The sequence below is a fragment of the Oncorhynchus mykiss genome, chromosome 3 (assembly GCF_057628025.1).
Source record: "Oncorhynchus mykiss isolate SJ-2025 chromosome 3, ASM5762802v1, whole genome shotgun sequence".
Lineage (NCBI taxonomy): Eukaryota > Metazoa > Chordata > Actinopteri > Salmoniformes > Salmonidae > Oncorhynchus > Oncorhynchus mykiss.
This window is the reverse complement of record NC_143024.1, coordinates 54491476-54505210: the sequence shown is the minus strand read 5'-3', so window position 1 is coordinate 54505210 and position 13735 is coordinate 54491476. Positions and strand designations below refer to the sequence as shown.

Sequence of the window (13735 nt, the reverse complement as noted above, 5' to 3'; positions counted from 1 at the left end):
AGAGGGGGGTTGCAGGGAGCCACAAAGTTGCTGAAACTATTTTTGTCTTGCATTGCCTATTGGAACTAAGGGGCTATTTGCCTTGTCTATTTTCTCCAACATACAAGATACTTGTACATGTACACAAAGTATTAATAGAAAGATATAGAATTTGGCCTACAGTATGGATATTTCATCATATGCAGAAGGTGAACTGCTGTTCTGCATCTGCAGTTTGCTGTATATGGATGTAGCTACAAGAACTGTGAAGGCATGGACATTAAGACTTCCAATTCATAGTATTTTTGACTCCTTCCAAGAAAAGCAATCACAGGATTTGTTTGATGTTACATTTGATATTTTTTAGCTGCCTCTTCACAATTATAGTTGGTTTCATAGCCACCACTAACACAGTAGGCTACTTCTTATTTTGCTGGCTGCTCATTTCACCATTTTGCCACCATAACTCATAGGGCTTGTCCTTGGTTGACCCCCCCAATGTTTATTGATTGACCCATAAACAACTTGGCATTAATTATCTGTAACATTATGAAATACGGAAGGAAGTCTCCTTCCTTCCATGAAGTATTGTGAACTAACTTTAAAAGCTCTGATGATTAAAAATGCATTTGAATTATGAGGCTTATTGGCATTTGTACTACGCTGTGTTCGTTTTTTATGTCAAACACTTTTAACCTCGCTACTTACAACAGTCAGTTGCACACCACAACTGTTCGAGATATGGAGTAATCAAAAAAAAGGCGTGTGAGGGCGTGGTGTACTGTCGAGTCCACGAAACATCATGGCCGCAAATCGAATTAGTGTTCATCGCATTGCAACTTTCTCAAAACCAAGCAACCGTCCAGTAGACAATTAGTAAGGTCTCCAGTGACACATACGTCCCTCATAATTACTTATACATGCAGTGTAGTCCAGTGTTACATAAGTGTGTCTTAAAATCCAGCCACTTTCCCATTCATTCGGATTAACAATATGTTACAGGTACTTAAAACCTGAATTGTGGCCAAAGACCCCACAATGGGTAACAGAAAAAAACAAATAGCATCTTGCAGAGAGATCATGCTGAAATGTTTGACAATACAATAGGACCCCATCAATGTATTGTATTGTAACGACCCTGGAATTTTGAATGATTTGGTAGCGTTCCCCTATTTATGAACTATTTTGGGATTGTGGTTAGCGTACTTGCCTTGGAGCCAGGTGACTAGGGTTCGAATAACCCCAGTGGTCGTACCTGCTCTTGGCGGTCGCTGCATTGGTGTCAGAATGTGTGACTGACCTATGCTGCTACAGTATATGACATTCATCAGGAGATTTGATAGAATCTAGCCTAAGGGTGACCACTCTTCCCACTGTCTCTTCCAAATACCCTATCCCCATGCTACTGTATGTAGAGTAAGCTATTACAGGGGATTGCCGATGACAGTGAACTGAAAGTTCATATTTGTCTTTGTGATATGATAATTTTGCGCGACAAATCTCTGAATGTTCACAAACCTTTTATCCAACACTGTTAATTACAGAACCTGGAAGGTGATTCATCACGTTTTGCATACTTGCATCAACATTTTTATTTATTTATTTAGTTAAACAACATAAACAGAAAGCAAATAAACCAATATGGTCAGTGCTGTACCTTGTAGGCCTTCATGAGGTCTAATGGATCCGCACTGGGGCCCTGCAGTGTGTCCTGGTTCTGTAGCAGGGTCCTCACCATCTCCTCCATGCTGCAGGCACACAGAGCAAGGGCACCAATCAGAACATAGAATGTGGAATAAACAAGCTTGAAGGAAACATTTTTTTAAATGTTTTGCAACAGAAAACCTAAAATGAGCCTTTCTTACTGGATACGTCCAGGTAGTCCATTCCTGTGTCAGACAGTTTTCTTCCGCTTGATGCCTAATGAACATGATCCAGGTCTAAGCAACAGTATGGGCACAATAGGCTGGTTCATACAGTATATGGGAGGAGAAATAAATACATGCAACAGCACGTCATGAAGCTGATATTGAATGTGTTTCAGATCGACACCCAGGACAGTGTGTCAACAAACAGAACAAAGTAACACTTTATTCTAGTGTAACACCTGACATAACTATTATTTAAGCATCATGAATGCGTTATATGTAACCACATTGCCAAAACCTAAACTTAAACCTTAACTAACAACAAGTAGCCTACAAAGACACCTCAGTCGTCAATGAATAAGATCATAGCCGCAAAATATTTGGACTCTAACCCATTGTATCATACTTTAGATTTCTCTGGTGGTGAAGACTTTGCCCTTCAGTTAGTAACCTTTGCAAACAACCATCATGCTAGCTGACATTTGAGCTCTTAGTCCTCATTAAACTGGCAGATCCTTGTTTACGTATTTTTAATTGCTTTCCCTTAGAGCGCTGGATGCTTGAGAGACACCGACCACTTTTCTCATAATACTGTGCTCAGTGACATTTTTCCTGGTTATTTCCATAGCAACTTTTCTCCGCTTGATGCATGTGGCACGGATATTAGTCCAACCCAGCTAACTGTGACCAGGCCTTTGACAGTCTTGCCAGGCAACTCTTTGAGGGAAGGTCTTGGGTATTGGAGACACTGGCACTGACCTGCAAACTACCCAGCAAATGAACAGGAGAGGAAGTGAAGAACCCACTCATACTTGACTAGCAGGAAATTGCAAAAAAAAAAAGCCAAGTAAAAACAAAGGAAAGGTGCCTCCCGAGTGGCAAAGCGGTCTAAGGTACTACAGTGCTTGAGGCGTCACTACAGATCCCAGGCTGTATCATAGCCGGCAATGACCGGGAGACCCATGAGGCGACGCACAACTGGCCCAATGTCGTCCGGGTTAGGGGAGCGTTTGGCCGGCCGGGATGTCCTTGTCTCATCACAATCTAGTGACTCCTGTGGCGGTCCGGGCGCATGCACGCTGATACGGTCGCTAGTTGTACGGTGTTTCCTTCGACACATTGGTGGGGCTGGGTTAAGCAAGCAATGTGTCAAGAAGAGGTGCGGCTTGGCAGGGTCGTGTTTCGGAGGGCGTACGGCTCTCGACCTTCGCCTCTATGGAGTCCGCATGGGAGTCGCAGCAACGGGATAAGACTGTAACTACCATTTGGACATCATGGAATTGGGGAGAAAATGGGGTAAAAAGTACAAAATGAAAAATAACAACAACTTTAAAGGAAAGTAACCAAATGGAATAATGAAATTATGCACACTGTTTTGGTTTTATAGTACTTTCCTCAAATTAATACATTCAATTCAATGTATTTTTTAGACTAATTACTAGAAATGACTGGCTCACTGTATGACATAGCTTGTAGTTACTTAAGCACAGAAGTTGCTAAACGGTATCAAGCGTTTGCATCATGATGTGTGAGTACTTTACTAAAATAAGTTGCACCCTCGTTGATTTGTCCTCGTGACGTTTAGCCATAACCTCTTCTCAACCCTGCTGAGTGAGCCCCTCTTCTTAAAGCTTGTATAACAATCACACTCTCCTCTCTGTCCTTTTACCTGCTCTCCAGCCACTTGTCACGCTGTACTTGACTCCCGGGCGAACCTATGGCAGCCTGGTGCTTTGTGTCACATTACTGTTTCATTCGCAGATATCGCTTTCTCAGTGAGACTGGTATGCAGGACATAATAGTCTCACTACAGCTCAGCTTTGTCTCATTCAGAATATCTTATCCCCATTTGCGTGCTTTTCCATGTATCACAGCTTTGTCTCACTACATCTCATTCTCACTCTCTTTATCCAGTCACATACTGTATGATACCGTTCTCTGAACATCACAGCAATGTCTCATTCATTATATTCGCTGTCTCAGTACGTCTCAGCTCTGTCCTACTTCATACATGGCAATCCATATAAAATGACATGCTCTTCAACTAAGCTATTGTTTATCTTTACCCTTAATAAAAAATAAAAACTCCTCTTATAACACAGTCAACCACTCACCCCATGCTGTTTTTCCATCCAAATTCTGGGACGTTGTTGTTCCCTCTAAATGACGCTATAAACATGGTGCAAATATTCCTCAGGTCCATACTGTGTTCATACTGGGATTCGGTTAGCAATCCGTGTGTATGAGTGGGCATTTGGTAAAAGTGGGTCTCCGGCCTCTTTATGTAGGCCAGTGAGGAATAATGTGAGCCTGAGTGCTCCCGGAATTGGAAAATGACATGTTCCACCCTCTGTTTGACTATTCACTAAAAAGGAGGCCCCTGTTTCTGTGACAACCCTATCCCATGACTCTGGGCCTGGCAGGGATAAAGGTTGGGAGTGAAGCCCTCTTCCATCTGTCCAAAAAACTGAATTCCTCAAGGGCAAGGTCAATGCAGCGTTTAAGGCCTTTACTCGTAATCAGTTCATCAGTAATAGCCTTTATTTAGCTCAATGTTGCACTCTGGATGGAGTTTGATGAACTCCTCTAAAGATAATGTTATTTTGCTCATACAGGACTTACAATTTTACAAAATATCGGAACTGAGACATTAGTCCCTGTTCTACTGTGTCATGTGCTCACTGCTTTCTATCAAGCATGCACGGCAAACTATAGAACCGTTGTTAAAAGATACTGCCGAAAACAACAGTTGTCTTGTTTTCATGGATTACTAAAACAAGACTATATTATGAGTCGTCTTTCCAGTCAGACAGACCGTTTAGACGGACACAAATGTTTAGACAGACAACCTATTCAGACAGACAGACAGAGCGCAAAGGGACGGACAGGCGGACAGACGGACAATGTAAATATGTAAATGTAAATATGTAAACGCACAAACACATTTCCGTAAACATATAGCTGGCCTACTGTCACACAGATAGGAAAGGAGGCAGGTTATACCATCCCTGGCTTGTAAAGCACCCCTAGTAAAGCACCCTGTTTTAATTGAGTTTTTTTTACTGCATTACTGTTGGACCACTAACCATGACAGCATCGAAACATCAGAGCCACAAATCAACTTAAGAGACAGAAATACAATCAGGTGGAATGTCCCTTCATGGATTGGGATCATGCTAGGTCCACGTTGTGGTGACTGACCTCTTATCACCTTTTCTTGACCAAGATCCAAAAACACAACAAAAAAACAAGTCCTGGCGACTTAGTGCTTCAGTGTGTTTCAGTGTTGGCCTTTTGGTGTACTCTGTCTGCCCTTGTCCTCATCTGTCTATAGTGAAGTCATATGATGACATGCCCATGGGCAGTAGCTCATGAGGGAATTCCGCCGTGAAAAAGCATGGATAAGAGTAAACCATAAGAATACAGCTCACTTCTATAAAATGTTTGATTACCATCTTGTACCATTGATTATTTTTTATAGACAAATTTGGTCTATTGATGGTTATGGTTAGTATTTGTTGAGCCATTATCTAATAAATGGTAAGATGACTTTCTCATCAGATGACAAATTATACGGTTTTGATAGTTATTTAATATTGTGGCAAGTATTTTAATTGTTGATAGTGTTAGCATTTTGCAAGAGAAATGTGTTGTTTTGGCAAATGCACTTGCAGTTTAGTGGGCTGTGTTTTACTGTTTGCAAAAGTGATCCCTGTTACGAGTGTTAGTCAATCGAGAAAAACTGTAACTGCACAAAGAGGCCTGACAGATATACTGCTAGGTATTGTTAAATGCGTATTGGGGATCTGGGACCACTTAAACCTCTTGTATTACAAGGATAAAGCATTACATTTCTAATTGTGAAAGTTGCTAATGTTGCAAGCATTTGGTTAATGTGTGTGCGTGCGTTCAACCCAACACGTGCATATTCCCCTTGTGTGTGGTTATCTAGATTTTCTCCATTGAAGCCACAGACAAAGGGACAACCACCTTATCACCAAATGGTTTGTTGCTGCACCACAACATTTTGCTGCCAAAGGCTACAATTCTCAAAACCTCCCCCCATCTCCAGCACACAATGTGTGAATGGATGCCCTAGTTTTACAAACAGGCCGTGAAGTGACCCCTTTCACCGTCCACTCCAATGACAGACCCTAACTACTGTAGCCCTGCTAATCCGAGGCAGGCAGGCAGAGACTAACTCAGAGCACAATGCTGGCTTCTGCTCTCCAGGGTTGTCATTACTGAGCAGCCACAGCTTTCTAATGCACTGAGGTATGTCTGGATACCAGAAGCTCCACAGGAAAAACACTTTTAATTCTGGAGTTGCGGCTGAATACTGTCAAGAGGGGGAAGCGGGTCACTGAAATGGATGGTGTACTAGTTCACTCCAAATGAAAGGTTGTCAGGCATTTTCAATTGTTCGGTTCTCCACCAGCAGTAATGAATGAATTAGTATCATCTAGTACAGGGACCACAGATATCAATTTACCTCTGTAACGCCGGATCAAAAAGTGGTTTGATTCTTCTACACAATTATCATATCTCTCTGTCTGAAAATGGTCTGTACAACAGTTATCCGGCTCCGCCTCGATTAGACCAAACCACATAAACTTTCTGTAGGCATGCACCTCATTTACCTTTGTAGGGAGGCAAAACCTTTTTGTGTCTATTGAACTGGGTTTATTTATATACATAGTTGTAAAATGAAGATGTGTGCTTGTCAATTAATAGAGCAGTGCTTTAACAATAATTTGTATTTATCAGTTATGTTAATTGTTTGAATTACTCATTAGTAACAAATAAAGTTCTTTAATTGTGTTTTTTTAAATAAAAATCTAATTATAGACAGTACTTTAACTTCACTGGAACTTATACAATGGATGTTTAAAGCTTTAATCATTTGTACTGTACAATCATAACACTGAATCCAAATTAAATCATTTTAAAATGCGCATAAACATAGATCTCTCTCGCACACTGCATGATGTTTATGTTTAAAGGACCAAGTACCATGAAGATATAAACTAAACTAAGGAATCTATTTGATTGGATGTGCTTTTCTAAAACATTAAATTTGCCATGCTTTGAAATCACCGACACTGCACGAAACCAGTGGTGAAACTTACCATTAGGCAGAAGAGGCAATTGCCTCAGGCCTCACATCATCAAAGGGCCTTCCTTGTGAGCTGGGCATAATTTAAACAAAAATTACACTTGTAAAAAATTGAATAATCTCTCTGTTTGAGGCTCCCCCGTGCTCCGCTCGAGGCCTTTCATTGAAATTAAGCTGCAGCAATGAGGCTCTTTCAGAGTAGGGCAGAAAAAAAGAAAAAGAAAGAAAGTACACTTCGTTTTACCAGAGAAATTACATAAGTGAATGCATTTCTTTAGTAAAAAGACAGGTGCTAAGGATTATACTACCATCGTCGTCGAGGCAAAGGACATGTATGTGTAGCTCATGTACTGTATGTGATGCTATCTGGCTAAAAACAATATGGCTTGTCATACTATTTTTGGCCAGACAGCACCAGCTACATGGGCTACATATAGTAATACAGAGGGGCGCTGTTTTGCTCACTCAGATGCTTTCTCCTGTGAGATAGATTTAGCCACTTGCGAATTGAAGGAAAGTGCAGGGTGCACGGTCTGGATGCAGGAATTATTTTGGATGAATTATCACGCACTGAGAAGGTGATCAAAATAAAATAAATATAGTTGCTGGATTTCTGCAAAAAGTTTTTATTTCATATTAAGTTTTAGAGAAAAGTGTTGACACCTGGCTTTGTAGTTTTTCATTGAAACAACGTCAACAGACGACAGTACGGTACCCATCTGTCGATTCTGTGACCTTTACTGAATTTAAAGCTGACCTGGGTTCATATTACATAGATTTATTGTAGTGACAGACAGAAGGATATTGACCTGGAATATTACTGCGTTGGCCATGTTTGAATATACTACCACAGTGTTTGGGTTGGGTTGCGTTGTCTGGGTTCTGTCTAGGTTGCCATGGGGTTCTCATGGGGTCACTATGCACAGTTCTTCATGTGTTGCATAACACAAGGGAATATGTAAATGTCATTTTCCACCTGAAATTTCTCAAACATACCATTCCATTTCATGGAGGTAAGCTTTTTGTCATGGTGTTTATAGTGTTGGTGAGGTGTGGTTTGAGTTGTCATATAGCGATAAATATGCTAAAGGGTGTAATTCCCTCACACGAAAGTGACAGGAAACAATTGTGTTGGTTACATCTATGCTGCATGGCACCCTAAGGTGGTGTGGGTGGACGGGAAGTTGCATTACAGTACCTGGAGTAGTGTTGTTGGAGTGACACCATCTGGCTATGTGTCTGCTGAGCCTTGTCCCTCTCCTCTCTCTCTCTACGCCCAGATGTTGTTTGTTCTCCAGCTAGGCTGATGGATCACTCAGGCTGTAAGAAGAATGAATACCGGTTGTAACATAAATAAACATACTATTTTTTCTGTTCATCTTGCATGATATCATAGTCCTTTCTAGTCCTACGCAAAGAGAGCAGGTTACATCCCTTCACCTTATTCACCAACATAAGGACAAAGCAAATTGGCATGCTACTTGTGAAAACCTCAAAAACAATATGTGTTATAACCCCATCGTTGACAGGTTACAGGTCTGACTACATCCCAATGACATTTGGGGAAATACTTAGGGTGAACTGCAGTTGTGGCGATATGAAAAAATCTGAGTTGTAGCCTGCCACCTACAGTGCCTTCAGAAATGATTCACACTAGTGGTGCGCGGTTCAGCAGTTTGTTCACCTGCAGCCACCTGCAATTGCTAATAACCCGTCCGCAACCACCCGACTATATGTGATAATCTGAGGCCAGCACATGACTCTAACCCGCAAATATAGTGTTCCCTTTTTAGCTCTTGAACATGTTTTTCTTCAACATATAGGCTATTCCTTCCTTTATTGAATATTTAAGCCTATTGAACAGTAGCCTATGTGATGATGCGAGCTCTCTTCTGCTCTCTCTTCATGTCGAACCACCATTCTCCATTTTACATGCTGCCAAGTAGCCTACAAACATTTCCATTTCTATAAACTGCATTACTGCCATTGCAACTTATGAGTGCACCATTTGTTTGTGCTGTTAGAGGTAACACAAACTCAATCACTATTTCATTTGTTTATAAAAGAATGTGCTTTATTTTATGAGTTTTATTCATTGTAGGCTAATAGGCTACCAGTTGGTTTGAGAGATTTGTGGGCGTGCAGTGTTGCTAGTGCACGCCACACCTCTCTGTAGGCTATTTCACTCTATCATTGCATTGGTTAGTCAATTGGGATTAAATTGGGATTCATACTATATTCTGACAATTATCCATTGTTTTACTCAACCAGTAACGTAATTCTGGTTTAAGTTTACTGTGGTGAAGACTGTATGGAGAGGCACTCCAGACATCCTCAACGGCTAAGTTCCTTGGGGTCACACTTCAAGAAAACATGCCCTGGAGTGCCCATTGTAAGTAATTAAAAATAAAAGTAAATATTCAACCTTTTTGATATGGCAAAAAATAAGTTCAGTAGTAAAAATTTGCTTATAGAGTCACATAATAAGTTGCATGGACTCTGTGTGAAGTAATAGTGTTTAACATGATTTTTTTTTTTTTTTACATGATCTCCTCTCAGTCTGTGCTAGCGAAACAGTCCTTTAGCTTAATATCCGCTTATTTGGACCACTTTCTTGTTGAGCGTGTCACTGGTCCTTCCTGTTTGAGAAGGAATCAGGAGGATAGAGTTATGGTCCGATTTGCCAAAGGAAGGGTGAGGGAGAGCCTTGTATGCATTTCTGTGTGTGGAGTAAAGGTGATCAAGAGTTTTGCCGCCTTTAGTTGCTCAGGTGATATGCTAGTTTCTCTGCCTTCAAATCACCAGCCACGAGAAGCGTCGTCTCTGGATGTGTATTATCTTGTTTGCGTATGGCCCTATACAGCTCATTGAGTGCGGTCTTAGTGCCAGCATCAGTTTGTGGTGGTAAATAGACAACTATGAAAATTATAATTGAAAACTCTCTTGGTAAATAGTATAGTCTGCAGCTTATCATGAGGTATTCTAACTTAGAGGAGACTTCATTAACATTGGAGATCGCGCACCAGCTGTGAACAAAGAGACATACCCCTCCCCCTCAGCTTACCTGAGGCTGCCGTCCGGTCTAGATGATGTATGGAAAAGCCAGCGAGATGTATATTATCCATGTTCAGCCACGACTCCGAGAAACAGAGAACGTTTCAGATCTTCAGGTCCCGTTGATAGTAGTCTCGAGCGGAGCTCGTCCAGTTTGTTCTCTAGTGATTTTACATTTGCCAATAGGATGGAGGGTAGAGGCGGTTTATTTGCTAGCCAGCGTCAGGATGCCGCTTCGTTTGCCTCTCTTGCGCCGTTACTTCGTCTTTTGAGTCCCAGGGATTAGGGCCTGATCGGGAGTAAGCAGAACGTCCAGAGCTGCCGACTCGTTGAAATTGTCATCCAAATTGAGGTTAGTGATCGCTGTTCTGATGTCCAGAAGCTTATTTCGGTCATAGGAAACAATGGCGGAGACATTATGTAGAGATCAGTGGGGGGAAAAAACACACAAAATAGAAGAATTGGTCAGGAGCCCCTAAAATGTCTGGTATCCACTGCAGCGCCGTCTCACAAAAAAATATTTGCATTAAAATGTTGGTTCATTGACTCATTCAATAATATTTTCCATAGTCAGAGATAGGGAATATTTTCCTTAATCTGACCAGAATTTTTTATTGTAAAGCTATGCCTTCAAAACAAACAAGTCACTTGTAACTCAGCCTTGAGTGTCCCAGACAATGTCAAGTCTGTGATATTACGTATGAGCTTAGTTCAGTAAAATGTTGGTTCATTGACTCATTCAACAATCTTTTCCATAGTCAAAGATATGGTCTTTTTCCTAAAACTTGTATGCAATTTAGAATGGTGCAATTATTTGTTGGACAGAAACATGTTTTTACTTGTAGATACATATTCATCATCATTAGTCTTATATTCTCAGCATATTTCTCCTTCAAAATAACCATATTAATCTCTCCAGCAAGTATCATCCCAAACATTTACATTTGATCTACAAATGTGCGAGTACTCAATTTGAATGTCAGTTTTTGTCATATTTGTCTGCATCTGGATTGCGGAAACTAGGTGCCTGGCATTATTGACTATAACCTGGGTCATTACTCCCATCTAGTGGTGAACACAATCAGTTACTAGAGGGGAATAAGGTATGGAGTCGTGAAATCAAGCTCCATGTCACGTGAAATCAAACTCCCTGTCACGTGACATTTGATTTAATCCCAGCATGTATTTATTTTTCTAGTAGCATTTAGTCACTACATTCATGTCACTCTTATGGATATTTTGTGTATGGGCATTACCCATACAAAAGCAGACATGACTATTCTTAAATATACGCTGTGGAAAATACTCCATACTCCTGGTTATTAAACAGATCTCACATATGGGCATTATGTAACAGTCTGCCTCATAGAACATTATCGATGTTCTCTGTATTATGTCCTGCAGATGGAGCTCTCAGCGCAAGAGCATGATTCTTTGACATGCAGTGAAAAATAATCTGGAATTTACTCTTGTATGCGTTGGTGGATAAATAGCATGATCTGCACACACTGTATTCATGTCAAAATCTCTCCATTAAATTCAGTGTAATATTCCATCATAATATAATGGTAACAATGCCATCATTTTAAAGCGTGTGGATTTTGAATCCATGGAGATGGTTCATAATCGTAAAATGTCAAATCCTTTCTAAAAGAGCAGTTTGCCTAACTCAAAATCTGCTCATTAATAACAATGAATAAAGAAATGCATAGACTCTGCATTTCATAAACAAAGCTACATCTACAATATCTATCAAAGGGACCGTGAAGAGCAGAGGCTACAGTAGCATACACAGACAAAATCAAATGCAGATTTGTGATCTACGAGAGTTCACTGAATTAGTAGGATCTGCTGGAACTCAGGACAAGTGACCTAGATCAGGAGTGTCACACTAGCATGTTTAGAGGGCCGTGCGAGAGCTGCTGTCCTGGGTTTTGTTCTGTATTTAATTACATTACCAAGCCAAATGATTCACCCATTGTTGGGGTTTACTGTGAGGACAAACATGATAGGCCCTCATATGCTCAGATAAACACAACATCTATGGTGACCAGGGTAAAACATCAAATTGTTGCCATAGTGGATTAATAGTTCCTCACGATCCTCACAAATTGTTCCTCTGACAAGTGAACATATAAGAGTAAGATGCTGTTAAATCTTCGGTTAATATGTGTGCATTACTTAAATGTGTGCAAATCAACATGCGCAAACATTTATACCGCAATCCTGAATTGAGCCCATGGTGTGGGAACAATTGAGGGTGGACCCACAGTCATTCCATTGCTGTCTTGTCAGCAGCAGGCAACAAGCAGTACACTGGTATGTGTGCTTATTTGGAAAAACTTAGGACAGAAAAGTAAACACTGTCATTAAATGTTTTCCTCTGGGTGGAGGGTAAAATTGGTATAATTGAGGAAGCTCTCCTCTTCCTCTCGCATTGATGTTTTGAATGAATTAGGGTAAGGCCTTGGGGACCTTTACATTCAGATATTTCTTCAGTAACTCACATCCCGTTTCACCAACCATTTCCCCTCCAGATCTTAGATTCAGTAGTACCGACAGACATTTAACATGCATTATGTTAAAAGACTACGTGCTTTTTGACTTAAAAAAGTGGATTCTTTAGAAAAATTCTGTATAGGGCAAAGCGATATATCGAATTTTACAACGGGTGGTTCTAATCCTGAATGCTGATTGGTTAAAACTGCATTCCAGACGGTTTCTATTCCACAAGTTACCACTGGCTAAATCTATGACATTAAAATACCTATTTAGTCTGTTCCATCTGATTGCGCAATCCACTGTCTCATCAGCCATGCCAGGCAATGTATATACTTGACCTCCGCTATAGCATCTAGACAATATCTCACATTTCTTTTAGACTGAGATTTAGTATTCAACTGCGGAGATTTGTATAAACCTTGCTGTCTGTCTCTCCAACATTGCAACATTGTTTCAATATTCAAATTCAATCTCCAGCTGTCCCATAGTAACGAATGTAATGGGAGTCTGGACGAGACAGACAAGCAGGCAGTGTTTCTTAGCCCGTCAAAAACATGAATCAGCTGGCATCCTTTTTCTGGATACATACAAATAAATGTGAATTGAAAAAGGGTCAAACTAAATGATGTGCAGCTAGTTTGCAGCCTTTCCAGCTTCAGTTTGAAGTGATTGTGTTAGCTGTGTTATTGGCTAGCTCCACTGAACAACAGTGTCCTGACGCGTGAGCAAATGTTCTATGTCAGGTGAAATCGCACCTCATTAGCTCATTGTGGGGCGGCAGGGTAGCCTAGTGGTTAGAGCTTTGGACTAGTAACCAAAAGGATGCAAGTTCATATCCCCAAGCTGACATGGTACAAATCTGTCGTTCTGCCGCTGAACAGGCAGTTAACCCACTGTTCCTAGGCTGTCATTGAAAAAAATAATTTGTTCTTAACTGACTTGCCTAGTTAAATAAAGGTAATAAAATAAATTGTTATGGATGTATCCAAGTAAATGTCACTATAAAACAGCTTATGCAGCTACTTTGATGTTATTCTGGCAACACTTTTTGACGTGACTGTAAATTAGCTGTAGTTGGCTAGCTAGCAAGCAAGAGATAGGAACAATGGAACGTTTAGAACGAACGACTGGATTCATAAATACAGAACAGATAGAACGAGTAACAAGCTGGGCTTGGGTAGCAACCCTAAATTTGTGTCGGGACTGTATCTTGTGA

General features: G+C 40.6%; 1 protein-coding gene and 1 long non-coding RNA gene across 4 annotated transcripts in view; one reads left to right on the top strand and one right to left on the bottom strand.

Annotated features, from left to right (window-relative positions):
* Positions 1 to 13735, top strand: part of LOC149984610 (uncharacterized) — a 755830-nt gene that overhangs the window by 408241 nt on the left and 333854 nt on the right. The gene's annotated exons all lie outside the window — the stretch shown is intronic.
* LOC110519980 (nck-associated protein 5) overlaps positions 1 to 13735 on the bottom strand; it is a 132027-nt gene that overhangs the window by 105219 nt on the left and 13073 nt on the right. For 2 of the 3 annotated variants that reach the window (XM_021596914.3, XM_090229554.1), the window contains exons 2-4: positions 10028 to 10399; positions 8162 to 8283; positions 1637 to 1727 (exon numbers count right to left, since the gene is read on the bottom strand). In XM_021596914.3, coding sequence (XP_021452589.3) covers positions 1637 to 1727; positions 8162 to 8190 — 120 coding nt within the window. In that variant the 5' untranslated portion in view covers positions 8191 to 8283; positions 10028 to 10399. Of the gene's footprint in view, positions 1 to 1636; positions 1728 to 3961; positions 4179 to 8161; positions 8284 to 10027; positions 10400 to 13735 lie in introns of those variants that run through there. The other variant, XM_036974128.2, reaches the window with a different exon arrangement.